This window comes from Genypterus blacodes, unplaced genomic scaffold (genome assembly GCF_046128005.1).
Source record: "Genypterus blacodes isolate CSIRO-AG114 ecotype Tasmania unplaced genomic scaffold, CSIRO-AGI_Gbla_v1 ptg000022l_1, whole genome shotgun sequence".
Classification (NCBI taxonomy): Eukaryota; Metazoa; Chordata; class Actinopteri; order Ophidiiformes; family Ophidiidae; genus Genypterus; species Genypterus blacodes.
The window spans coordinates 225990-253725 of record NW_027466835.1 but is presented as its reverse complement, the minus strand read 5'-3'; the positions used below and the strand labels follow the sequence as shown (position 1 = coordinate 253725).

The window sequence follows — 27736 nt, the reverse complement described above, 5'->3', positions numbered from 1 at the left end:
ATCCAATATTCTTTAGTTTAACTTCCCTCCACTGAATAATACCTTCTCAACCTAGAGCCTTTGATCCACAGACAGAAAGGCAATCAAAAATTCAGATATGAAAGTCTTTGATGCGGACATGGTGACTTTTGATTGTAGCTGACACAACATTCTATCTGATAACATAGAAGCAATATGTAGAACAAAGAAGAATCAGCTTCTGACAACTTTACAAGTTGTGGGCTTTCCAAGAGTGATACAAAGAAAGGAAAGTTTGATCTCAAATACCATTATCATTTTAATGGTATGTCATAAGGGTCTGTAGGGGCGGTGAACTCCTCAATCAGCTGTACAAAGTGAATGGGAATCACACATGTATTATGCTTTCATTTACTTGATACAAAACATGGATTTCATAAAGAACATATTAATAATTTCGACTCTCCACAGTAGCTGAAGGAGATTCAAATTTTATTTTGAATAAGTGAAATCCTTCACCTGTCCTCTTTCACAGTCATCAATAGAACTCTGCAGCCTCAAAGCCGTTTGACGCTCTCAAAGCTGCTCTTTGACTTTCACTTGACAAAACTTGTATTAAAAAATCAAGTTGCCTGTCTGTCAGCCTCTTCATGTTCATTGTGGAAAATGCCTGTTTTGTTATGCTATGTTTCAATAAAGTTATGCCTCAAATTCTCATGGTTTTGCAATTAATCTTACATCTTCACAGTTGAATATGTGATGAAGATGCGTGAGACTGCTAAGGAGATTGAATGGAAAATATATTCACTAATGGTCTGTGTCATTTTACTCTGCTAAATGTCATGGCTGAGATGAGGACCAGACATCAAGAGTGGCAACACAATGTTCAGTTTTCATTCATTTGATAAGGAACAAAGACATTTATTCTGAAATCTGTACTGCTGGTCCTAAATTAAGAGCCGGACATAAGGGTTGTGCTTTCTTAGCCCGTTGATGCGAGCATGATGAAACTAACTTAAAAGTGAGATAAAGTTGGACAATATCACTTGGATTTTGGACAAGGTCACTCCTTACAGCTCAATTGTTTACAAGCTAGCTCACTGAGTTAAATGAAATTGTAACCCTGATGTCTCTCCACCTACACTTTACGGGAGAAGAGTGTTAACCTCAGCGTCCTCTCTAAGCCCCGATTGCTGCCAGTATATTTAACTGTAAATTGTCTTACACGAAGCAGCCATAAAGTATAGTAATGGTTTGAATGTAAAGGGTAATAAAGGGCTTCCCTTAATGAATGTCAGGTTTGTCGGAAATTAGAGCAGGGGTCTAATTCTATAGGGGATTCGATCATGACTCTTTCAACAGTGTTTCTAGCATATTTGGTCTATTGATTGCTTTTAAGCATACACCAAAATAGAACATTTGTGTCAGCTGTGGAATTTCTGCAAAGGCTATATTTGTACATGAGGACAAATCTGCAGCAGGACACTGTTAATGCTAAACATATTTATCACCAGATTTGAGCACAGCGGGCATGTAGTTTGTGTCTCCTACCAGATAACCTCCATGAAGCACGGATCTACGATTGTCACCATCTGTTGGCTTTAAGTGGATGCACGTATGCAATATTCACAGCAAGCAAAGAAAATAAATACATTCATCAACACAGTTAGATATCAGGGACAGTGCCTCTGAAATATGTGCAGGTAGCCTGCTATCTAAATCAGCACTTTAATCTTTTAACATTTTACTTGAAGAGGTCCAACTTTGAACATCAAAGGGGAGACTGCCTGAAAAGTCAAGATAAAGCCCCTCCTGCTTTCCCTCAAGCTGGCTGTTGTTTGCATCATCTTTCCAATCAGACTGTTGCCACATTCAGCAAGCTTTAACGACCAAAGACTTCTGAAATAATTACTTCCTCAGCTGTGTTTTGATCTCCTAACGATCTACAGAAAATAGGGCTTTTCCTACATTTTAGCACAACTCGCTACGGGATGTCGTGCAAATGGCACAAATTGTCTGTCACACCCAGATTTTCACCCAGCTGGAATCATCTTTCTTCATGCAACAAGTATGTAATAGGCTTAACAGATCACTGCTGGAGGATCCTTGGTCCAGAGCCTAAACCAGCCTCCAAGGCAATTACAACCACAATCCATTCACACTGCACGACAGCAGAGGGGAGAGAAAGAAAACAGTACAAAGAGAGCTGTGCTAAAAGCCTTCATCACAGTAACACATTCCCGCTGTGGCTGTAGGTCTTGTGTGACTATGCTGAGTGGAATTGTTCATTTCAATTCCTAAGTTAGGAATGGAAAGGCAACAAACATGGCTAAGACACCGGCCTAAAGTCATTTCCCCTGACAGGTGATGAGTTTCCCTCTGGCATTTACAATGGGCAGACCTGTCAAGATCCATATCCTCTCCCAGCTGCCTGTCAGAGTCATTCTCTCCAGCTACTGGCAGGACGTCCATATCATTTTCCACATCTGCATCTCTCACAAACTTGTCGCTGCAGTGAGGAAATTCGAAACTGACTACGAAACTTTCAACACCACAGGATAAAGTCTGTACATTATTGTACAACTGGGCAGAATCTGACACATACTGTATATAAACTTTTACTAACAGAATGGGACATGCTGATAATGTCATTTTATAACTGGTCATGATGAAGGTCCAGATAATTTCCTGGTCTTGTAGGGTGACCTTTCCTTTTATCACACATGGTAGCATTGAGCTTTATGAGTCTATTTTATGTTCCAAAGGTAGTAAGTTCAAAGGCTGCATGGGGAACCTTTTGATTTTATGAACATATGAGCGTTACTCTTACTCAATCAAATTCAATTAAAAGTCATTGTTGCAAAAGGTTTGATTTTGTTTTGTATTTCTTCCAGTAGATAAAAATGTTAAAGGGAAAACGCCTGGAATCATTTAAGATTGAAAAAGTGTTGATCTAAAATGAATTTCAGATTAAATTCAAGCTCCTATCCCTCATTTTCACAGAAATCTTACTTGAGTTTATTTCTCCTAACAAAGTCAGCTCGCATAGGCAAGGTGTGAATTTTCTGCATATTCCTGCCTTGTTTCACTTTGTTGCGTTCATCAATAATGAATAAAAATGCTTTGTGAACCTCAACAACAAAAACTGGCCAATAATAATTGGAAACTGCTGACACCAAATATTTAATCTAACCGAAACAAACAAAAAGCCATGAAAAACCATCTTCTTGTCAAAACATCTCAAACGATGCTACGAGGTCACGATACATAATGCCTTAACTTGAAGGATTCTTCGTGAAATTTAAAAGTTACCATACCATGTAATCACTGCAAAATATACAATCATAATCTAAAATCATTTACATGTGGTTCCAAGGCTGTGATTGGTCCCAGACATGTTGTTCTATCCTGGTTTTGTAGGAATATGGCTGTATAGTTGTAAGTTCAGGCTTTACAACCCGACTTCCTATAACCATAAACCATAAAGCCTTGTTTTCATAACATGATACAGTGGATATTCATGAGCCAAGCCTTCACCACAGTAGGTAAAAGAAAGAAAAGCAACCAGCTGCACCGTCTTACCACAGAAGTGCCATTTTGAACTTTTTCAGCCACTCAGCCTTTCTGGTCAGACTAGAAATGATGATGAACTTACTGTCAGCAGAGAAAATCATTGTGCGTTTATGGTGTCGCTGATTTATTTGAACTCAACAGCACGATAAAACAGGTAGTTCAGACAAGCACTGAAGGCACGGAGGCCACAAACAGACTGGTGCAGTGCCAGAATGCATCATGGGGTCGGTTACGGTTTGGCTTAGACTAACTCCCTCGTTATGCTAAGAAACAGAGCAGCCAGCATCGGTGCCAGACATCATTAACACTATTGTACCGTGTTTGTGTGTGTGTGTGTGTGTGTGTGTGTGTGTAGCCTTAGAGAAACTGACTAAAATGTATTGATTGTCATACTTCAAGTCCTTCAAGGCCACAACATGTGACACTTGAAGGCACACCAAAACAACCGAAAACAAAAGTTAGACAAAATTAAATATCTGCATTGTTACTCAACATAGTTTAATGATATTTCTTTCTATATTTTTTCCAGAGGAGATAGGGGCATTGATCAGTGTTTCTTATGAAGACAGCAAAATAGTTCAAGTGAAACTAAGTGACTGGATGCAAACCAGAGCGTGTGGAGACATTAGTAGAGGGAGATAACCAAGCACAGACCTGAAGTGATCAAGACAACAAATATGAAACAATGGGAGACAATTAACACCGTGAAGCAACCTCAGACGCACAGTGGAGTAGATGTGTGATTCTGGGACGCTAGAATCCACCGTTGAGCCCTCCTGGAATGTCATGACATGATTATTGCAGCTATGCAAGCTTGGTGACATCATTGTTGTAGCCTTGTAAGTTGGATGACGCCACTGACGTATTTGTTTAAAGAGACCTCCAGAGACATCATGGGCTCATCAACGAAATGGTGAAAGGGTGCACACTTGATAACCCCCAACATGGCAACCATCTGCCACTGCTAACATCAAGGCTTGTATGAGGTCACACAACGGATGATAACATCTCAGAAGTACAAATCAGTTCAACAGGAGTTAGAGGCACCAGCCAGACTCAAAAGGTTTTGAAGCTCTAAGCCAACCAAGAGTTTGAAGCCAATTATATCACTGCACCAAACGCACACACACACACACACACACACACACACACACACGCACACACACACGCACACACACACACACACACACACACACACACACACACACAGTGCTCAGTTGAATGTATCTGTATTTGATATTGTCTTTGACAAATAAAATAATACAACACGTATTGTAAATTTTAGCTGTAGATCACACACTTCACACTTGTATTGACTTTCTAAATCCTTTAACTGGGACACGGAGAAGATGGATGAGTAAAGCCGTATTTGTCTGAATGAACTTCTAAATTGCCATTGTCAAACTCTTGTAAAGCTTTGCACTGTCAACATTCTGTCCCAGCAAACAGCTCCATATGTCTTCTCCCACTTTAACATTTAATGAGCCTGTACACACCTGCACAGTTCTGTTCCCATTTAGAGTGAGTGGAATGGAAATGTGAAACATCGAAGGCGCTGAGCCAAGAAAACATTAAACTAGGCCTGATCTTGAGAAACATATGAAAAGAACCTATGACTTAAGCGGAGCCTCGACAGTTTGTTTGCAAATGAGGGTAGCGCTCAGAAATTGGTCTAAATTGAGAGTAGATTGATAGTCCCGCTTGTTGCAGAGAAAAAAATCAATGCAGCAAGATATGATAGCTAGTGTAAAGCATCACAGATAAATAGACGTGACTGTATCTATTTGTTTGTGGATGCATTAATCAGGTCTAGCACTACATCAAGTCAGAAAATGAATTCCAACCTAGCCGATATGAGATTAGTTAAGCAGACAGGTCCACAACTCAGCTGGAGGAGGCATTAAACATTTACTGGATGCAGCCTGCACAAATCATGGAGAAACAACACTTTCTCACACATAGACACGCGCGCACACACCATCTTAGACAAACATGCACGGTTTGAAAAGTTTGTATTCCAGTTGGCTCTTTAAAAATAATTTAGTGCACACTAATCCAGAGCTCTCCTTTTCAATTAGCAGGAAGGTCAGGCTTGTCAGAGGAGTGCAAATGAATCAGTAACTTTGGTTTTAATGGGGGAATCTACACACACACACACACACAAAGTCAAACTTTATAAATTGATATCTAATTAAATCTTCTTTGTGTGACCCAAATTGGTTTAGAAAACAGCGCCGCTCATTGTGACTTTAAGGCACTGTTAGAATGTAACCTTGGTATCTTTATGAATTATTTTGGATAGCTGCTCAGAAGATATGAATACAAAAAAGAAACCGAATGAAATATTCACGTGGGCCAACCACAACCCCTGCCTCCATTTGTTCTGGCATTGATGCTCACTGGAGGTCCTGAGCCAAGATGATTCATCCTCACGTCATATCCTCTATATACTCACACTGATCGATGGGATGTTTACGTGCGAGATTATTTCAGCACGCCGTTATCTCTCAGCCTGCTGTGCTCGCAAAGAATTAGGGAATCTACTCATTCTGATTATGATGTTATTTCAAAGCGTGAGAATGATTCCACTGTCGCTACAGACTCACATTTCAGCAGTGAGGTGAGAGCGTCGGGTCAAGCCTGTGCTTATGAAACTGCTTGTTAAAAGAAGAGTTCATTTTATTATGGCAATATTCTTCAGGTCTAAGGATAGAATGCCCACTTTCACATATTGCCCACACTCTTGAGTTGTTTTATCTCCCTGATCTGTTCTAGTGAAGTAGCATTTAAGAGAGACTGGCATTCTCTTCTCCTTGATCCTGGATTCATCCATGAACGAGGCTTTTGATAATGTATAAGTTACCTGCCTTGAAAGCATTAGAGAATTATTAATGGAGGAAACTTTTGGTTTCCTTCAAATGTGTTTCATTTACATCCTGTTTTGGCTGAAAGTCTCAGTGAATAAGAATCACCAGTCTATGTTGTGTTTAATTGTCAATGGATTTTTTGAGGTTTCGAAGCTTTGTGCTGTCATTTGGAATCCAAGTAGTTTTCAACAGCTTTGAACAGATCTCCTCTGACTGTGATAAGACTGTGTTACAAACAGTCGTGACATGAAGGAGTGAAGTGGTTAGGATTACTCCAAGGGCCTCTGACAGGCGATGGCTTATGGTTTATGTCCTATCAAGCAATACTTGGGTGCGGTGATGTGTGGTTAAAGTCATTACAACAAATCTGAGATCAAATGTTGGCCATTACTATGTGGTGTTTAGCATCTGTCCAGCTAAGGACCCATCTAATATAATCTAATCTAATCCCGCTAATGTGACCCATTGACCACCATTGTTGGGCATTTGTTAGTTATTGATATGGTGCATTCATAGTGAAGCTGTGATTCCATTTATTTATTATTTAACCATAAATCAAACACATTTAATTGGCGTATAGAGCTTTATAGAGGGAACGTTCTTATAATGTAATTCTTACTATTATCTGCATAATTCAACTTTTTGAAGTCTTGCATTGGAAAAGCAAGAAAAAATAATTATACAATCAATTTCCTTACTGCTAGAGAAGGACAGTTAATATTTGCAAGTGAATTAGGTTCATCAGTAGAAAGAGGCGCTGCTATTTATGTTGACAATGTGTGTCTTGGGGGGTCATTAGACCAAGCTGAATAAATCAGCAGATAAGCTCGTGGCAAAGTCAGCGCACTTCCTATTTTGAACAAACGCTGACAAGCCAGCAGGACATCGAGCTCATGTTCAATCAGCGTCTCAGAAAAATCCATCCACCTGACTTTGAATTGCGTCAGGATGAGCAGCAGCCTGACATGAGCTCGCAACAAGCATCAGAATCAAGAGAAAGGAGAGGAACACAGGGGGGTTCAGTTTAGCTTAAGCTCCAAGCATCTGGTCATGTTCATGGGAATTAAAGTTTTATGTAAATCTCTTCTTGTGATCTGGCCTCGTGCCACATGCATCATAACAGTGAGCTCGGTGCGATATTGCATCACAATTAGCTGCCAGAGAAAAGGCAGCAGCCGAACAAGCCCCAAAAACTACAGTCCATGAAATCTTAAAGCTGTGGTGCATATAAGGATTTCCTTTAATCTCCAGATTACTGGTGCTGTAGCATGATTAGTAAAACACCTGATGATGATTGAATCCTAATTATAATTCTGTCAAAGAACAATTTTAATTCTGCAAATCCATGTGAATTGATACAAAATGGAAATGGAGTTCACATTAATATTATTTGCTAGGATGACATTTATTTCAATTATTACTTCATTAATTTTATTTACATGCTAATTACATAAAAATGGACATTCATCCTGTATAGAGTGTGTATAGTGAGTTACTGTACATTGACACTGCAGATGACTTTAAGTTTATTCACAGAGTATACTGACATCTAGTGGAGAATGAAACAACTTTCAGGGATAACAACGTTTGAACTATTTGCATTCTTCAAATCTTCCCTTGTATGTATTTATAAGCATGTATGCATGTATTTATGGCCAGGCAGATAGATGAGAATGACTGACTGATTATATGGCGATTGCATATGTTTCTCATTTATTAACAATAACCATTTATTATAACAATTGCTATACATCTAACTATAAATCAGACACTTGTACATAGTTGCTACACATTTCCATTGTTATACTTTATAACTCCATAACAGACCCTCATATTAAGTCAGTCAACATGTCAAGTACTTCTTTCCTGACCTGTAAATCCTCACAGCTACATTAAAATGGATAGAAGCAGATACCTTCTTGCCTTCTATGGTCACATCAAATTGCACTTGGTGATCAGTAATCAGTAAACCTTGCTGTCTTGTAAGGTAACAGAAGTAGGCTGAGAGACAGATGGAAACACCCACCTCTGTGTAAACGCTACATGGAAAAATTGGAGCTGGCTTGTGATTCGCTGGAGGAAGTGGTGACACTGGTGGAACTGAGCTGGGAGAAGCCACTATGACTGGACTCTAGGCTGTTCATGGAACCCCTAAAAACAAGCACAGCAACCAGAAAGACCAAAGAATGAAGGAAATATTACAGTGACATACTGTTAGGGTTTGTAAATAGCACATTTTTTCTATAACTATATATCTGGTCAAATATTAACCCTGAAATATCATACCATTGTTTTTTATAATAACCGCCGGGCAAAATAGGACAGAACCAGAGACAAATTTCATGGAATAAACAAACTGACCTGAAGTCCTGGGAGGCCAGCACCTCTGTGTAGTACATGACCTTACACTTGTGTGAGGAGACCTGCAGAGAGGCCAACACATCATCCACAACAGGCAGGCTGGAGGCGGAGCAGGCCGGCGCGCTGTGAAAACGCCACTGGAGGATGAAGAGGCCAGGCCAGCGTGTTACATGGGAGCCCTGGTTGGATAGAGGAAAGGTGTTTGATCACATGAGGCTGCGGGGGGAAAAGGAGGACCACAGGGAACAGGATACAACTCTCTGTGTTCTTTGTGTCATCAGAAGTGGAAAATCTGGGACGCTGGGACTGAAACTACTGTGATGCAAATGGCACTGCAGCATACAACAACATACAAACAAAATCATTCAAACATGAGCTCACTTGAAAATGCTCAAAAGAAACAAAAAACAATGCAAGGTTGTTTTATCTTCTCCCTTGTCTGACCTGCACACTCTCCCCCTCCCTGCACACGAGGGCCGTCTCCATCATGCTGTAGTCCCGGCCCAGCTCCCAGCTCCTGTCTATCAGCTGGACGTTCGTGGACGTGCATGTGACGCCGTGGCCCCCAGGAGCGTCTCTTTTCAGGGCTTGGGGGGTCCTCTTGGAGTGGTAGATGTTGAAAATCACATCTCCTCTACACACGTCAAAGTCCCAGGTGATGACGGAGGAAGCCTCTGTGATCTCAATCAGCATCTGTGGGGATGATGCAAGGGCAGAGACGAGCGTCAGCACCCAGCAGGACATTAAACACAGAAACCTGCAATGAACTTTTTATCCAGCTAGTGGCACCATAACCCAGATTTCAAAAGAATCCAGTTGACAAAGACAGAAATATTCCTGAAAATTCTCATCGCTTTATGAAAGGAAGGTGTATTAAAGCGGAGACAGGACCTCATATGGCGCTCCCTTGAAGACACTGGCACTCTTATAGATGCTTTCAGTCCACAGGCGGGTCTCCTCACTCTCCAGCTCCTCTGCTGTCCTGTACAGAGTTTTGGGGACTATACCACCCTCAGGGACGTCACACTGGAGATGAAGTAGTGTCCAAAAAGTTAATAAGTGCAAGGAAATGTAGGAAATCTTTTTGGACACAGTATTAAGTAATAGTTGTGGAAATCTCACCATGCAGTCACCTCCCAGGAAGTCAGGGATGATCTCTCTGTCAATGTAATCAACCAGCCCACCTGCACCCTGGTAATCATTGCCAGCATAAACAAGGAACTTCTTGCGGGTGTTCTCGTCGATGAAGGGACTGACCTGGGAACAGGGAATGATGAAGAGGAGAGTGTGCAACAAAAGTCATTATGAAAGGGACTAATTCATAAAAAACATACATTATTCAGTTTTGAGTACAAGGCAAAGCTCATTCATTAGGGGATACATTATTGATTTGTGTATTGAAAGCATTTCCGCTGCACATTAGACAACATAAGCAGGTTGATACATTTAGGATCCACATTTGTGATTTATATAAATTACTGAATTGAAAAGAGATCAAAGGCTAGATATTATTATATATTATTATAATAGATATTATTTTATATCATCAAATGTCTACACATGTTGTTTTACATAATCAGGTTCTTCTGTTTCATTCACATCTTCACATGACAAAGCTTCAATTATTCCCCAAGTGTTGTTGTGTTTTCATTTAATTTCCCCGTTCCTTTCATTTTACATTATATTCATGTGTTAGAGTTCTATTTACACTCATCTCCTTTACCTCAAGCCCCTTCAGCCTTTAAGCCTTTAAGTGATAACAAAATGTCCCCACAGGGATCAGTTTCATTTGATCTAATCTCGAGGAAAATATGTGAATACAGCATGGCAGCAATTACTGCAATTATTTTCCTTTCTCTCCACTTCAGTGCTCATTTTGTGGCCGGATTGTTCCAATCTATTCGGGATTCCTGTCAGGAAGATCCAATCTGTGTGTATCTGGATGTACAACCTGAAGAATGGTGACATGTCTGAATAATTTAAATCCTATTAATAAGTGGATATTGAGTCTTAAAGCCAGTGTTTGTCCTCACCAGTGTCCAGAGCACCGGGAAAACTCGAGGTGCCCTCAGGATGAGCAGGCGGCCCAGAGTCTCAGGGTAGTTTGCCTCCACCACCTCAATGATCCTCAGCAGAGCTTTCACACCTGGTCTCCACAGATGACGCATGTTCAGACCCTCCAGGTCTACCAGGCAGGTCCAACAGCTGATGAGCAAATCAACATGGACATGACATGACTGCACATACAGCATAGATGAGTCAAAGTATGCTGGGACTGTGGATACCTGATAGGTCGACCAAACACTGTGGTGTTTTCCTCACAACGCCTGAGCCCCTCCTCATTGATGGAAATGACCTGAATCACAATCATTAAGTCACAGCATTAATGGAGTGTAAACAGAAAGTGGTTGTGTTAATGTAAACATGTTTTGTGGCTATATTCTCCTCACCTGTCTCAGCAGTGCCTCCTCTCCCAGCGCTCGTACCAAACCTTTCGTGTCCATTTGCCCCAGACGCAAAACATACAGAGGACGGCCATCTACACACGCCAAAGAAACACACATAGACTGTTTAATCAACAGGCAGAATGGGCCGGATCAATTACTATTAATCCCAATTAACCCAGCCTCGAAATTCCAATTGTGTGTGTTAAGGTATTTACTATGCTGACAGTTACTGATTCAGCATGTAAACGTCCGAAGGGCACTTCCTGTTGTCTATCTGATTGGTGGACCCGGTGAGGTTTTAAGAGCAATTCCTTTTTTTTACCAAGCTTGGGAGGCAGCACAGATGGTGCTCAGTCGATCATTAACTGGACATTTCCACTTATCTGAACTTTATAAAAATAGCACACAAATAGTACACCACATCCTCCTGCATGTTCTTTATATAGACTAATGAGTGTGACCGTAAAACTGGCTACAGAACAGCCGTACACAGACATACAGCACTGCAGTATAGTGAGGCAGAAAGCCTGCAGAGAAGTGAATGTGAGAATAAATTAGGATCAAACAGACAGACGGACGTTATTATTCACACAGCACCTCTGTCATGGTGGTGCCAGCCTGCAGTGTAATAGTCCCGCAGCAATAGTGGGCGCTCCCAGGAGTCTAACAGGAAATCCACCTGATGTTGCTTCCTCCACAACAGTGACTGGCACAAGAGCTCCCTGGCCTTGTCCAGGTTGAAATCTCTGGCCGTCAGGAAACGTAGCACATGTTGATCCTTAGGAATCTGTATCAGGATGAGAGTAGGAGCAGAACTTCAGAAACTGTACCCTATAGATCCACACCTGAGTACATTTCCTGCACATTTGTTCCTTATGAGGTACAATCAGGGACTAAAATCTATAGATCTTGTCATGTCATGCATTCTAGTACAGTACAATCCACTGCTGAATGATATCAACAGGAGATTCGTATTTCTGTGAATCGGCAAACTGATGCACTTTGGAAGCAAGATCTGAACTGACTCAAGCCTATATTGTACAAAATTGCGTGTTTATCTTAAAATCTGCTTGCGAAATCATTGCACAAACTGTATTCAAGCAATCTCAGTGTGTGTTTACGTGACCTTGCCCTTGTGCGTTTCCTGTAGCCACTGGCGCAGTCGAATCAGACAGCTCTCCTGCAGAGGCGTTAAATCACCAAGGTAACGTCTGATGTAATCTGCATCCAGCTTGTCTGCGAGGCAAACAAAAAAAAACAGTATAAACTTAGCACATATCGCCTGCTTCACATGGATGCTGTACATCTTCAGCATGAGTGGAAACAATGCACAGCGATCTTGTTGGTTTGTTGATTTTGAGAGATTTTCCTTTGTCTCAGGTAGCTCAACACTGTTTGATTTATTTGTTTCAGCAGGCTACACCGCTGTGAGACTGGGAAATGTGATAAAGACTCAGTCCCAACGGGTGTCAGTATCATTATCGTAAGTAACTTATACCACTTAACGTCAGAGAGTTAATCGCTTTAACCTCAGGATTACCCACTGACCCCGGGGATTCAATTTTCAACCCCATCTGCATTTTGGTGGCTCTTAGAAACACAGACGAGGGGTTTGGATAAAAGCAGTGTTAGCCCCTTTTATTATAGACGTTAATCTGGCCAGGGTTATATGAAGCGTTTCCAAAGTGGTTAGCCCGGGGTTAAGTGCAGTTGTCGTGTAACAGCATAAGCAGCGGTGTCACATTAGAGGCTCGGCTGTGCTCCAACAAATTAACAGGGACAACCGCATCTTCGTCTTTAATAAATGATACGTACTAAAGAGTGACAGGATGAAGGTAGAAGCGAGGCGTCTTTTAGCGAGACGCCGCCAGCGCAGCTTCAATGCCCTATGTCATAGATTGTACAAGTCCCGGGAGCTCGACTAGACGGATGGAATGCCATTCATATACGATAATCCAGATGCCAGGGTGGGACTGAGTGGATGCAATTAACAATAACACACACCAGGGGGCTCTAAAAATTTAATAATGCTGCTTTATGTCAGGATTCTATTGAAGCGCTGGCCATTTAAGCAGTCTTTACAACTAAAGCTCCTCCTGTCATTGGTGTCCCAATAATGAACCCTCTTTTCAAAGCCACTTAGATCATTTTCCTCTTTTCATCTTGGTGCCAAAGTCTGGGACGTTGTGTACATGCCACAGAGCATGATAAGATAGGAATGACTTACTTGCATCTGCACTCGTTATGTTTCTCCATTTATTCTAGTTTGTCCTTTAAATCTTTCACCTTTATGGAAGAAAACGTTTTTTTTACCCTACACACGTAAACATACTTCACGGTTACTCTAAAAATAGACTCAGGAGCAGTAAGACAGGTACTGCAGCTGGTTACTTTTCTCCCCTGGCACAACCTAAGGAGATGAATACTTCACTGTCATGTGGATGCTCCTCTGTGGCTTATTGAGTCACTCACCATCAGGAGACCCACACAGTAGGTCTGTGGAACCTCGAGGATCTTCATTAGTACGGTTCACCAGAATGGATCTGGCAGCAGAGGATGCCGGGCGCTTGAGTGTGGTGTCATCAGCTGTATGGACGATAGCTGGGGCCCAACGGGGTACGTGTGTTACTCCTTCATCCTCCAGCTCTCTGAGGAAGTACTCAATTATCTCTTTACCCTATAAATGAGAATACATCTTAACGGTGAAAGTTTTTTTCACAATAATAACTACTACACATGGAAGTTGCATGATTAGCCAGAGATCTAAGATATGCAAACCTTTTTAATACTACTGCCGTACTGTTTCATAGCTATCTTCTCTGCTGTGCTCTCAAAGCCAAAAAACGACTTCATATCCAGGCTCGCTGTCTGCTCGAAGCACGTCCAGTCCTCATTCTCTGGATGAACCTGTAGAAGAGGATGGAAAGTAGTGAAGATTGGAAGATAATGATTCATTGTTATTGTATTTACAACAAAATGTGACGAAATATGATGTAAGCCATCGTCTTTGAGGAGCAGTGGGCCGCATCAGTCCTCAACTCCAGATCTGCAGGTGCCTTGGTCAAGGGCACTGGCAGGAAATGAACCTAGCATACATGTTTTTTTGATTGTGGGAGGAAACCCAGAGCACCCGGAGCATACCCAGATCATGACACAAAGAAAGGAACACCAGTGGTGTTAATGATTAACCAGTTAGTAATTGTTGAACAGGATTTCACTGGTTCAGGAAAGGATTTACCAATGATGTAAGTATTTTAAGAGTTCTATATTATTATTTTCCATGCTGTGGCATTGAAAACATTTACATTAAAGACATTCAAGCTTTCAGAAGTGTAAGAGACTATGAAATAAAAAAAATCCAATTTCATTGATGCATTGAATGAAAGTCAGTGTCACTTCAAAATCACCATGGAGGAAAATGCAACCCAGCATATTGTCTGGATCTGTGCTGCCCAAAGCCACTGAGCATAGTAAAAGTGTTTGAGGGAAAAACTATGAAACAAAGAGCCAGCTGTCCTAAAACAAAAAACAATAATCTAGTCAGAATTTGTGGCTTACTGTGTAGTTGCAGCACTCGCTGACAATAACTCTACTGGAAAATGTCTCATTGTGGACCTCGATGTGCAGCGTCCTGTCTCTGCGGTTCAGCGTGTTCTTTTGGATGAAGTACAGATAGTCCACACCAGCCATCTACACACACACAATCAACACAACACAGTGGATCAAACAAAAACCTCAGCAACACATGTGATACCATAGTTATGAGTAATATTAGTATTATATATATTAGAACATATAGTGAGTGTCTGCTTGAAGTACTGTGTTGCGCTTATAGCTGATTGTACCATGCACTATTATGTTTTGCATTTAAAAAGGTTCTTATGAGTGAAAAGAATTCCAGTTCACATACATGATAACTAGGTCAAGCTCAGCTCAGCTCATAATCATGGTGTACTGTTCTGCAGAATGCATGAGGCTCAGTACCCGTTTAAGAAGTCGAGGGGCATCAATATCGATGGTACAGCGCCTCTCAACTATCAGGATAGACCCGTCCTCAGTTTGACTCTCATTGATGATCTCACTGTCCACAAACACTGGAATCAAAGGACACTTAGGAAACCTCCTAACATAGGCCTGAGAGGGAGAGACAGGGAGAGAGAGACAAATAAAAAGAGCTCATAATGTACATTCAATAAAGAACACAAGTCACTGAGAAGCTAGATCAGCTGACCTTTACTCACACATTCACTAAGTGTATTTAAACACCTGCATAATATAGTTCTTGCTCTTGCCATCGCTCTGTAAACTGAATCCGGAAATAAATATTAACATTTTATGATTGGGTTTATGTGATAAGTAACAGACTGCAGCTGGTGGCTTTTACAGGCAGTGGATGCTGTGTGGTTTAGTGCTCACAGCATATGACCATCTGCCCAAACCAAATGCTCTGGGCCTCACCTGCCAATATTGATGTTAAGCAGCTGAACGGCTCAGCTCAAGAGCTGTGACCTATTGGACCTTTGTCCACGTGTCTCACAGCAGCAGCAAGTTTCACTCAATCTACAATATTTAACTAAGGCAGGAGAGGAGCTGGGGCGTGAGACTGTGAAAAAAAAGGACAATTGTCTGTTTGATGTTGTTATAGAACAATTCACTGGCTAAAGAGGAGGTCAGGAGTAACTCATTAGACCGCTACCTCCATCAAGGCTGAACAATCTTAGAGAAAATGTATCTTGTTGTGCTCATGTGTTGATATTTTTCTGCCTCTAACAGCTTCTAGCACTTTTTGGTAACTGCACGACAATCCCATAAATGCACCCCCTGGCCAAACACATATTTACTATCCAACTACTTTACCATAGAAAGCTACCACTATAAGCTATGTACTTTATAATACATTGACAGAAAAAAGTTAAAATGTATGCAATAACTCTGAGCATTTAAAAAGCCTCAGAGGGCTTCAAGTTTGAGGTGCTGAATTACTGCAGGTAGCTGAACACAGATGCAACACACACACATACACACACGCACACACACGCAATGGCTTTATCAATACAGCACAGCATATGAGTAATGCAATCAATACCATGGCCATTATTCACTGGGCAAACTAATGAGAAAGGCTTTCTCAGTAAATAACAGCATTGACTGGTGATGTATAACAGGGCCAAATGCTACACACCAGAATGCAGACAGGCTGAAATCATTATCACAACTATTCCTATCAGGGCTACAAACATAAACGCGTAATTGGAAGTGCAACATGTATAAGACTGGCAGGATACAATGAATTATACGGTTCACTGATTAGTTAGTCCTCATAAGTCCTTATGTACTTTAAATCCCACAACAGACATCACACAAGCCAATAATAATCTAACATCTGCTGTTGTGAAATATAAACAATGCCCATGTTCTTTCTCGCAGTCTACTGTAACTAATCTGTTGTATCATATTGCATTGCTGATATATCAACACCCGGATGAGCCATAAAACGGTGTCATAAGGGGTTAACAGTGATGTCACCGGTCATTCCCTCATTACAGGCCACTGATCAGGATTTGTGATTAAGATTGTCAGCATTGGACTCCTCACTGAGAGCTTTCAATCTTTGTTATTTACTTCTCACTGAGGCTTCGTTTGAAGCTTTTAATAACCTGGAGTCATGACACAATAAGAAAGTTGGACCATCGTTTAGCAGGGAGCGGACGTTTAGCCTTGTGTGCGCTGAGGAGGTTGCATAACCGTTTGGCTTAATGTGTAACTGCAAGGCACAAGAAACAACGGCTGGAGCAGATTATGAAACTGGGTAAAAACTGGTGGATAAAGAAACAGGGGCTTGTGTTACTTTTTACCCACGGTTTCCCTTAAACTCCTTCAGCAAGGTCATGGTGTTCTACTAAAGCGGGTCATCATTTCAGAGAGGATTCAAAAATTATGCAGGAGAAGCAGAAGTAAGGGGCCGGCTGAAGTCATATAACATAATTAGGAAATAATTACTGTTATCACTGCCATCATTAACATGATATTATGTGTTGAATTTACATTTTGTCAACGCACTTTATTAGGTCATACTGCTTTTTCATCATTTCCTGCTGTAAACTATGTAAGAGATCACTGCAGGCATGGATTTGATGTATGTTGCAGGAGAGGAGAGGTTATAACAGCAGAATTAGAATGAGTTGAGCGCCCCATATTCTAAAAATATGCTTTGTGAAATTAACAACTCTGGTGGTAAAAACAGCATGTTGACTCAGTGGGATTTGTGTTTACTGTTAATAAGTTAAAATGCTCCCTTTGTAGCTGCTGCTGCTGAGTGTTACGTCACAAAAGCTAGACAAATACACCAGCAGACAAACACTTCTGTGGAAATTGAAGCGACAATCTGAAGAGCTTTTCAGAACCATGATTAGGAGTAAACATCAGGATTAATCTTTAGTCTAACAATTGCACAACCAAGGCCCAAACACTCCTGAATGTAGCCGGTGTTCCATTGGTTTGACCTCACAATAACCATTCATCCTTAAAGAGACGATTATTAAACACAAACACATGCAAGAAAAGCATTACGGTGGTACAGGTGGTTGAATACCGAGTGTAAATTTGACTTATTTAGGCAAACTGTATAGTACTGACAGTGTCTTTCTCACAGTATGTCTTTTGTAGATCACTATAGACTAGATTTGCTTATGCACAGTGGGCTCCTACTTAGTGTTATTACTAATAATGCTGCAGTCCAATCAAAACAATATATTTTCGACAATTCACCCGGAAATTTGTTTTGCCATTAAGACAGCAACATATTTCACATCAGAAGGCCTTCTACAAAATAAGAGGTCAAGAATCAGTAATGTGTTTAACTCACTGCCATGATTAACTCAAAAGAATGCTTGTACACCCGAACGGGGGACTGATATTCCTGCACCATGGTGGAGTCTTCCTCACAAGCAACCCTGCGTCAGATAACACACAGAGAACAAAATGACACAGCAGAATGAGATTAGAAAGACATGACAGCAATTATCACTGCACACTGTACTGCATGTGCTCATCACATAACACCATCTGAGCAAAAACAGCAGACTTCAGACGCTATTATCAACTTCATCCTGCACGTTGTGTTGCTTCCAAGTCTTTATCTGAGTTTTTATTTTAACAGCTGAAGGCTACATTTGCAAAGGCGCCAATCAGGCGAAATTTTCTTTTTTATGTAATGTTCTCCTTTTGTAATTGTATATGTATTTATGTTTGGCTGGCTATTAAAAAACAAACAAGTATTGGATACTAATAAAAAAAATTTAAAAAATCAGTTCATTGACATATTTGGTTATCGTACAATTTTCAATTTCATTCATACATTTGTGGACATTTTACCAACTTACCTAAGTCTGTTGTAGGCTGACTCTCAATAGATAACTACTGCCTCAAAACCAATAAAGCATGGTTTTTGTTTATTGGCTATAAACTTGAAAACGATATCTGTATTATTTCTATTGCTTTTTTATTTGTGAGTTAAAGTTAGAATTAGAAAAACACACTTTCAGCAGGCAACATGATACTGATCTCATTGTGCAGAATGATTATGTATTTTTCTGTCTGATGACGTACAAGAACGACACAAGTTGGTATATAAATCGTATTGCAGTCATTGCACCAATCTAAAGTTTGCAACCAGTGTTAAATTGTAACAGTAACAGAAGGAATACTTGCTGTATCGCAGTATTGAATCCCAGCTGGTCAGCAGTCGTATTGTGTGTCACAGCAACAGTCGGTGTGTTTGTGTACCGTCCATGTTGTCAGTTTTAGAGCAAAAATAGTCTCCAAGTTGTGAGAAATGAGAAGAAAAAAGACTTTAAGACTCCCATGCTTCACGCTGTAAGCTCCGCCCCCCGGTGACAGTCCCACCAGGAAACAAACGCAACAAGTCAGCATGTTGGGACAAAGCACAACGTTCAACCTGAGGACACCCGGTGCCTGTCTGATTGTCTGTCTGTCTGTCTGTCTTAGCGAGACATTCGGATAATTGTATTCCGATTTGTATCAAGATAACATGAAATGTTGTTGAATTAGGCTGTAACATTTGGATCGTGCGTCATAGAATCGAAGTACCTGCTTCCTTGGGTCTATCTGCGTCCATTCACATAGGCCACGCCCATTTGCGTCAACTTGACTTTTCCCTTTTTTTTGGCTCATTCTATAAAAAAAGTGCTTTATGTTGTACCCCAAAAAAAGAAAAAGAAATCGGCCTGATGTTGGCGCTGTTACAGCAACAGCCAACAGTTACACCACTAACTTGTGAACTTGGGTGTTGAAACGCTCTGAGTGCATTTAAATGTAAAGCTGCTGAATCTGTTAGCCCTCAAAAAATACCAGAGATTGACACAGGGAACATCCAGAGACGAGGTCATTCCCTGGCCAGATTGAATATGAAAACCCATTCATAACTTCTGCCCAGATGAAAAACAGCCCAAACACATGATGTCTCTGTCACATGTGCTAACAGTGGCCAGCTGGTAAATCTCCACAGGTAAAGCTGGCTGTCTTTGACCTCATGATCCACAACAAGAATCCACTCCTGTCCAATTATCTCTAATGGCTAATGGCAATGACTATGGCATATTGGAAGTATTTCTCCCCTGAATACCTCAGGGTAACCTCACACACCTCAGATGCCGCTGAGCTGCAAAGTCTGGCAATAAAGCTTGTAAAAATGATCCAGTGATATCACTTATTCATGCGTCGGTATTCCAGCATTAAAATGCAGCCCTGTCATCAGCTGCTCAGTCTGTTAAAAGAATAATGAGCACAGAAAGAAGGATTCAGCCAATAACATTTACAACATCAGATATTTATTGTTATAAATCTCAATTGCTAAACAGAATCGATCGTGTTTTTCCAAAGCCAAAATAGTGATTGGTTCTGTTAATATGTGATATATATGAGATATACACACACACACACACAGGCCACTCAGAATTAATGATAAAAACATGGATTTATTTATTTATTTCCCCCACCTACACCTCTGCTGCTGTTGAAGGCCTCTTTACTCAGCTGATGGTGGTGATGCAGGTGGAGTTGCCTCTGGCACTTAGTCTCAAGTGATTCCGATTTGATCCGGCTCTGAAAACTTTTCTCTCCTCTGTTCCTCCAGGAAAGCTACCTCAGGGAAGAAGTCAATTTAAATCAAAATTGAGGCCATCTCACAGAACAGAATGATAGACTTTGCTTTGAGGAATTTGAAATGATGTTTGAACTAATATAGAATTTATTGAGAAGCCGTGGAGTTTCACACCATGAACACCATGAACTGGGCTATTGAAAATTCCAATAAAATATCCCATGACATGCATACACAGCTTTCTTCAACCCAAATATAGTCGGAGAGTGTGTGTGTGTGTGTGTGTGTGTGTGTGTGTGTGTGTGTGTGTGTGTGTGTCTGTGTGTGTGTGTGTGTGTGTTCCTTCTGGAAAGTAAGTTATGAAATACTGAAGCCATTCAAGTAGAAAGTAGCTGAGACAACTCTGATAAAGGATGCTGACATGTTGATTTGTATTTGCTCATTAGTGCTAATTCTACCAGTGGAAACATACAGATGGAGAGAGAGATTTCATTTGCCTTTTTTTGTTGGATTTAAGCCAGATGTCTTATTGTCAGTTCCTATATGACAAATCACACAAACACCCTTTGTAAGAGAGCTCATGTGAATAGATGTAATCTGTGATCGGTGTTGCTAGAGGCAAATGGAAGAAACAGGAACAAAGAAAGAGACTGACTGGCAGTTCAGGGCTACAGGCATGTTTCAGATAATTACAATGAGGTGACTGTAGAACATCAGCACTGACTGCTTGATTGGTTTTCAAATGAGCTTTGATGAGTGTAGACCTCCATCAGGCTGCTAATGTGTGCACTTTCTCTCTCTGTGGCACCCGTGAGATTATTAAGGAAGGAACAATGTAACAGGCACAATATTGTACATATACCTGTTACTTATTGTACCTGGTCTACATCTTATACCACATATAATACTCATGTTAATGTTCATCAGATAATGATGATGATGATGATGATGACAAGGGCACAAAGGTCAAACTCCACATAGGGAGATGGGGTTGGGAAAGGGAAGGTTGTCGGTTGTAGGACAACGACAACATCAACTGGAATACTGAATCTATCAGATCCAGTTTGCAGGCATGTGGTTCTCTTTCTGTCCACTTGAGGTCCTCAGTTCATTACCAAACACTACAGACAGAGAAAGCAACGGCTCATCATTTACAAAGTGTATACTGTATGTTAGTGAAAATAAAAGATATATCCTCCAAATATAATTTCACAAAACGAGTCTTGTGACATATATTGGCAAAAAACGCACACATGAATATAAAACCTGTTATACAACGTGTCCCTAAATGCAAAGGAGAACCGTGTAATTTTCCATATACAGAGAAAGATGTATTAAGCAGAAGCAATGTGAGCTGCATAACCTCAGGGATTTTCTTATTGGCTCTCTTATTGGAATGGGAAAAAATTAATTTAACCATGTTAATTCAAACGATGCAGTGTAAATGCAATGGTAGCGATATTCTTGGCTTAAAGTCGGAAATAATGTCCTCATGTGGTCTCTTCCACCCCCTCAGACTAACCCTGTGTCTTAGTGCCATACTTTTACTCGCTTTATTTAAGAGAAGAGAAGTAAAACAAACCCACACAAAATGAATATTTTTACTCAGCTTATTCTTTTTGTGCCAAAATCATAGGGAGTAGTGTGTGTGCCACAGAGCCATGTCAGCTATAGATAAATATACTGACATTGTAGACATGAAGGGGCAGACTGACAGCAGGAAGAGGAATATGATTGTGTATTTGGTTTGGAGGTGGTAAGATTACTGTAGGGTGTTTTTTCAGGTCAGTATTAGGACAATACAAAGAGCAAAACCCCCAGTCCTTGGAGAAATAGCACAGATACAATTTCCCATAACTGAGGCATTACAGAGAACATACGGAGGGTAATGGAAAACATCACATCGGCGCTCCTGTTAAACCCAACATCAAACTACACCAGCATCCAGAAAGCCTTAAGGATGAAATTGAAACAGGGAAGAAATGTGATGTGATTTATGAAATCCCAAGCCTCTCTGAGAAATAAAAGAGACTCTTGGAGAGCGTAGACATCAAGACGAGGATGAAAAGTTGGAATTAGTCATGACAGATCACTGTAAGGAGGAAAACTGGGTTACGGACTGGAGGAGAGGTAAAATAATTACATCTGAGAGCAGCAGATTCAGCTGTTGGATGAGGGAGGCAGCAGAGATCAGACACACAACCGAAAAGAGGCCGAGTGGGCCAAGCAGCCACCCCACATATGGGACCCTGGCCCGGAAAACGTAGCCAGGTGACAAGAACAGATGCTTCCTCCACCAAGGCAACTGTATTAACCCTGAACTAATACTGCATGCCTATAAAAAAACAATACCTGGCAGCGCTGACAGGTGTGTGTGATTGTGTAACAGCACTGTGTGGGTGTGTTGAAGATACGCATCTATGGTTGCCAAAAGAAAAAAGAATGTGGTATCTACAAAGTTGGCAGCCAGATTCAGTCCAGGTGTAATGATTTTCCCCAGCATCGCTAATTAGTAAATCCATAATGTGCTGGTTTTGTGATATCAAGACAGATTGTGAGACTCTGAGGCACAACATGATAAATCACTCCTCCCACAACATGCAGAGGAATCAATCATCATGATGTACAGTACGCTTCCAGTTGGCCTTTCCTATTCAAATGAGACGGAGGAGGAGCCTGTAGAGTCGCTGAAAGATGCAACCAATCAGGGGATTCAAAGGCGGAGTCACTTGTAGGCGCCTCTTGCTGCATCATTCACAGTCGATTTTGAGACTTGATGTGTCATAGTGGGTTGCCGAGGTTGTTCAGTTTGAAAGCCCACTGCTAATGCGTTATGGAGGGGTGATCTTCTTTTGCCTGCACTGCCAGCACACAGTCACTGCACCCTTAAGGGGTGTGAACATTCCATTTTGTGCCAGTCAATAGTGTATTGATGGATTGAGGCCATCCTTGTCTGCTAATAAATTCCGAAATTGTCAGATGAACAAATCATGCTTGCATGCTTTCAGCCGGTCATCAGTCACAAGTAAATAGTCTAGCACATAAATTAGATGAATGAAAACAAAAACAAACGATCATTCAAGTGCTCTCTGTGATTCTGTCCACTCCACAGTCTGATATACTGCTGCAGCCTGGGTATGTTGTTCATCTCAGCGTTTGGGATTTATCTTACTTTTATTCTTCGTCTCTTAAAGCAACCGTTGTTATTTTGGATACTTCAGTTGTTCCTGTTTCCTGCCAGCATTTTTTTTGTGGGAAATTTTTTTGGACATTTTTAGTTGGACTTGCATTTTGAGGTTTGGACTGTGTTTGCCCTGTGGCCTGGATTATCTTTCTTCAATAATTTAGTATTTTATATCGTGATGCGCCCTGACGTGTTTCTGGATAACCTGCATTTGCATTTCCCTTCTTTGTTCCTTGGACTATTATTTGTTAATAAAGGACTACTTTTTCCTTACAAATTGTGCCTTATGAGCGGGTCCACACTCAATGGAGCAATCCTTGTCCGTGTCTGGTTGTGGTCCCTTGCCTGTCCCAAGTCAGGATATTAAAAGTATTTTGGAATGGAAACTACAACTACATGGGAAGAAGCCTTAACTGACAACAGGAAGGAAGCAAGCCGGGTGTCTGGACCAATGACTGAGAGGACTTAGTCACCACAACAACTGACCTGCTCCTGATGCCAAGAGAGCAGATTGGAGTTGGAGGCTGGAACGTGCGCATCTGCCAAGCTGGGACATCGTCTTCAAGCAATGAGTGAGGTGAAGCACTACAATGTGAGGTGCCAGATGGACTGGAGGTGCTGGCAAACAGAAGTTGAACACAGGAGAAGTCATCGTCTGGTCTGGGAGTAAAGATGGAAAGCATTAGCCATCATCAGCTGTGAGAGGAAAAACCAATGTATGTCGTATTTACCTTCAACTCAAGGTTAAAGCTCTCAAACCCCCACAGAATATGCAGAAGAAGAAGGCAGGGATGCAGGACAACCCTCTATGTATCACAAGCTGCAGGATCACGCCCTTTGTTTTTCATCTGCCCATCTTCTGGATTTGAAACTGGAGTTGCTTAACACTACTATGTCAGATCTGCTCTTATTATCACTTTTCTGAACTCACACTTTCTCACACGGAGCTCTGAGTAAAAGTGGAAAGTAAAAGCTGTCACGGCCCGCCTGCTACGGCTGCTTGCTGTTTACTGTCTGCCTACTCTCTCTGCATACAGCTGCCATTTTGAATGCAGAATATTGCATAGGAAATCTGCTCACACACTGTATCAATATGTACTCCCTCTGTATAAACAGTGTGTTGAGAAGGTTTCGGGGCAGAGTTTGGCTTCTGCTTTACTTTTTTCCGCCTGTCTCTCCACAGTAGAGTAGAGAGAGCGAGAGGACCCAAACACCAATCATCCGTTGCACAGAGACGCATCGGTCTTGCTATAAGCCCATGCCATGTCGGCCATTAGCAGTGGCGTGTAATTAGCAGGCACTAGCAAGCCGAGCAACAGCTGTGTCCATCAGAGCAAGGGAGAACTTAACTAGCTGAAATGAGATCAATTAACGTAGATCAAAGCCGGAGATTATTTTATTGAGATGTGACAGTACCACGTCACCAACCACACACACACACAGAGCCGTCCACTGCGGCACAAAAGGATTAATTACTTAACCATTATGAGGATCTGCGGGATAAGAAAACAATTCCATGTAATTACATTGTCAGCCGGTATGGAATATCTTGCTTGTGTGGTTTAGGTAATTGGAAAAAGTAACTCCTGCAGCTTTTTGTATTCAATTTCTCACCATAGCTGACGCACCATGCAGATCGCTGGAGCAATCTCAGATAGCAACCAAAGTAATTAGTTCTCATACAGAAAGAAGCAATCGTCATTAGAAAAACTGGGAGGTATCTGAAGTGACTTAAGGTTGCATCCTAGACAGATTTCATCCCATTATATAACCTTCAATTTAGTTATGGATGAATCCACAGCAACAACAAGGACGTCAGGGGAATTGATTAACCAAGTGTTGAATCATTTATCAAACGACGTCTTTTGCATGCAAACACTGAGCTCAGGTGCTGATGTGAAGCATTTCTGGGAGAGGGAATATGTTTAATCATGGGTAAACGCCTCAATGAGTTACTACATGTGATGTGTGTTTTGGATCAAAGCCATTTAGAGCTTAAGGATGTTCTGTGATGGGATTTGCACAAAACAAGTCTGGCAAAAAAGTGTCATTTCTGAGCTTTATAGAGTTTTGCAGGGGGAAACTGCTGTAGAAATGTGTACACTTTACTGCCATCAAGCAGCTAAAGGGAATAAAGAATAATTTTGATCGTCACAGCAAGCACAGAAGAGGGAGGCAGTCACACGTAGATTGTCAACACTCCCCGGTCAGTTTGCCTCCTATGACGGTGGCATAAAGGGCTCAGGTGTTGGATTTTGCAGCAATCCGACTTCCTCCGCTCCAGGCTTCATTCACCATAGGAAGGCAACCTTTTGTTCTGCACACCACAATCCCTGTCACTGTCTCGCCTAAAGCCAAACGAAGCCAGCAACAGCTTTAAGTCCAAACATCCACACGGTTTTCAGGATGGAAGGTTGAATTGCTATACAATTATAAATGCAGCTTTTACTTTATATAGTCTAAGAACCTGAACAACCAAATCTGTCTGGCTGTCAAACTTAACCCCTTCGATCTTCCCGCAAAAAGTGCATCAAGGACTTTCAATGTTGATGTAGCAAAGAGTTTTTCTGTTTCTCATTTCAGCACTCTGTCCTTTCATCACCATGGCATTGTGTTTATAGAGGATCCTTTCAAAGTTGCCCTAAGATGACCTCACTGTTTATACACGCTTAATTTCAGTTTCTGATCTCTCTGGCATGTCTGAGTCTGATTTATCTATCTCTGCAGCCCCCATTCTCCATTCCTGTCATCTCTTTTCTTCGTCGTCACTTCCATTACTCTCAGACATCTTGACAGCTCACTCAGACAGCAGGGTCACCGGGGCAGATGGACTGTCTATAAAGAACCAGGATCCTCCCAGGAGTGACGGTGTGCAGTCACCTAGCTGCACTGCGGACACCCAGTCCCACGCTTTCACTCCAAGACACCCGAGGAAGACTATAGACGATGGATTTTCTATGTCCAGCGTACCGCATGTGAAACTGAACAGATTCATTATTCCAGCAGACTCAGAGGCCGAACATGTGAGACAGCGGTGACAGATGCAGCCTGGATGATACAGCCGGACCTGCCAGCTGGTGGTGGGAGCCATGGATGTGGATGAATGTAATTTAGGATGACTGAATAGCTTCTTGACTCGCCATAGCCACTTCGCAACAGCACATATTACATTAATGAAGACGTACAGTAGTTAAACATCGGTCTAATGTGAGTATTTGCATCTTAATGGAGTGCAGGTAGAATATCCTGCAGGATGAGACGCTGCCTGGAGGCCATAACATCAGTTGCAGTTGTTTCGATGTGAAGCAAATGTAAGCTACAGCAGAGCCTGATTCTAGAAATAGTTTCCATGAAATATTTAGTTTTTCAGTAAGTCATCCCTTTAGATTTCTTACATTGGGCAGGTCTGTTTTCTATTAGTTGTTTTTATTTCTCTAAATTGCCGTTGATTTAAGAAATCAAACAAAAAAGGAAAAGCTTTCCTTTTCAGTTTTCTGCTTTCAGGCTTATAGGGACAGGCTGCAAACACAATACCAACAGAGCAGAGCAAAACAAAAGATCGTCCCTGAGAAGACGTTATCACGCTGCACAGGAAGGCTGAATGGTGCTGAAGGTGAACACAACACAACAACACCCCAGATGTGCTCAAAAAAGCTTTCAGTGCAGCTTTAATGGTTACTCAGTGTTGTTCATACCTCCACCAAGGCTAAACAAGTGGGGATAAAATCCATCCGCAGCTATAAAAGCCACATCAAAACTGATTCCTGCAGCCGAGTCAGCGTTATTTCAGCCTCACATTAGCATTTGTTACAGTGCAGAATTTGGATTTATGTGTCCTTGTCCAAGCATGTATCAATCCACACAGTGGCAGTGCATGACATGGATGCCAATGTGTTACTGATGGATGGATCCGGTTATTCTAGGAGCAATTAATAAACTTGTGATGAAAGTTGCCTCAGTTCAGGGGTTGAATCCTCCACTGTCTGCATTTCTACAGTGATCTTCAAGGTCTGACCCAATTCACAGGTGACCGTGTGGCAGAATTTGGAGGACACAGCTGGTGTTTTGTCTTTGCAGCCCTCTGTGTGCCATAATCCTCTGTGTGTTTTAAATTATTTAGCCCAGGAGTACAGAAACAGTATTAGTGTTTACTATGAACCAGTGTATTTGGGCTGACTGACATGGCAGTGAAGGCTACTTAGTGAATGCTAATGAGTGCTAAGGG

At 41.3% G+C, this 27736-nt stretch overlaps 1 protein-coding gene across 3 annotated transcripts; it reads right to left on the bottom strand.

Annotated features, from left to right (window-relative positions):
* Positions 1–7778: 7778 nt before the first annotated feature.
* Positions 7779–19361, bottom strand: LOC142992698 (SEC14-like protein 1). 3 transcript variants are annotated; one of them, XM_076143219.1, is made up of 16 exons: positions 19316–19361; positions 18072–18159; positions 15191–15340; positions 14765–14896; positions 13985–14113; positions 13679–13883; positions 12333–12442; positions 11804–11993; positions 11210–11298; positions 11045–11115; positions 10793–10964; positions 9882–10016; positions 9651–9785; positions 9204–9452; positions 8760–8938; positions 7779–8549 (listed from the first exon to the last, which is right to left on the bottom strand). In XM_076143219.1, exons 2-16 carry the CDS (start codon positions 18132–18134, stop codon positions 8438–8440), a joined length of 2121 nt encoding a protein of 706 aa, XP_075999334.1. In that variant the 5' UTR covers positions 18135–18159; positions 19316–19361; the 3' UTR covers positions 7779–8437. The 3 variants fall into 3 exon arrangements, with proteins under 3 accessions (XP_075999334.1, XP_075999336.1, XP_075999333.1); XM_076143221.1 differs by lacking the exon at positions 19316–19361 and adding an exon at positions 18913–19307; XM_076143218.1 differs by lacking the exon at positions 19316–19361 and adding an exon at positions 18917–19307.
* Between the last annotated feature and the right edge of the window lie 8375 nt (positions 19362–27736).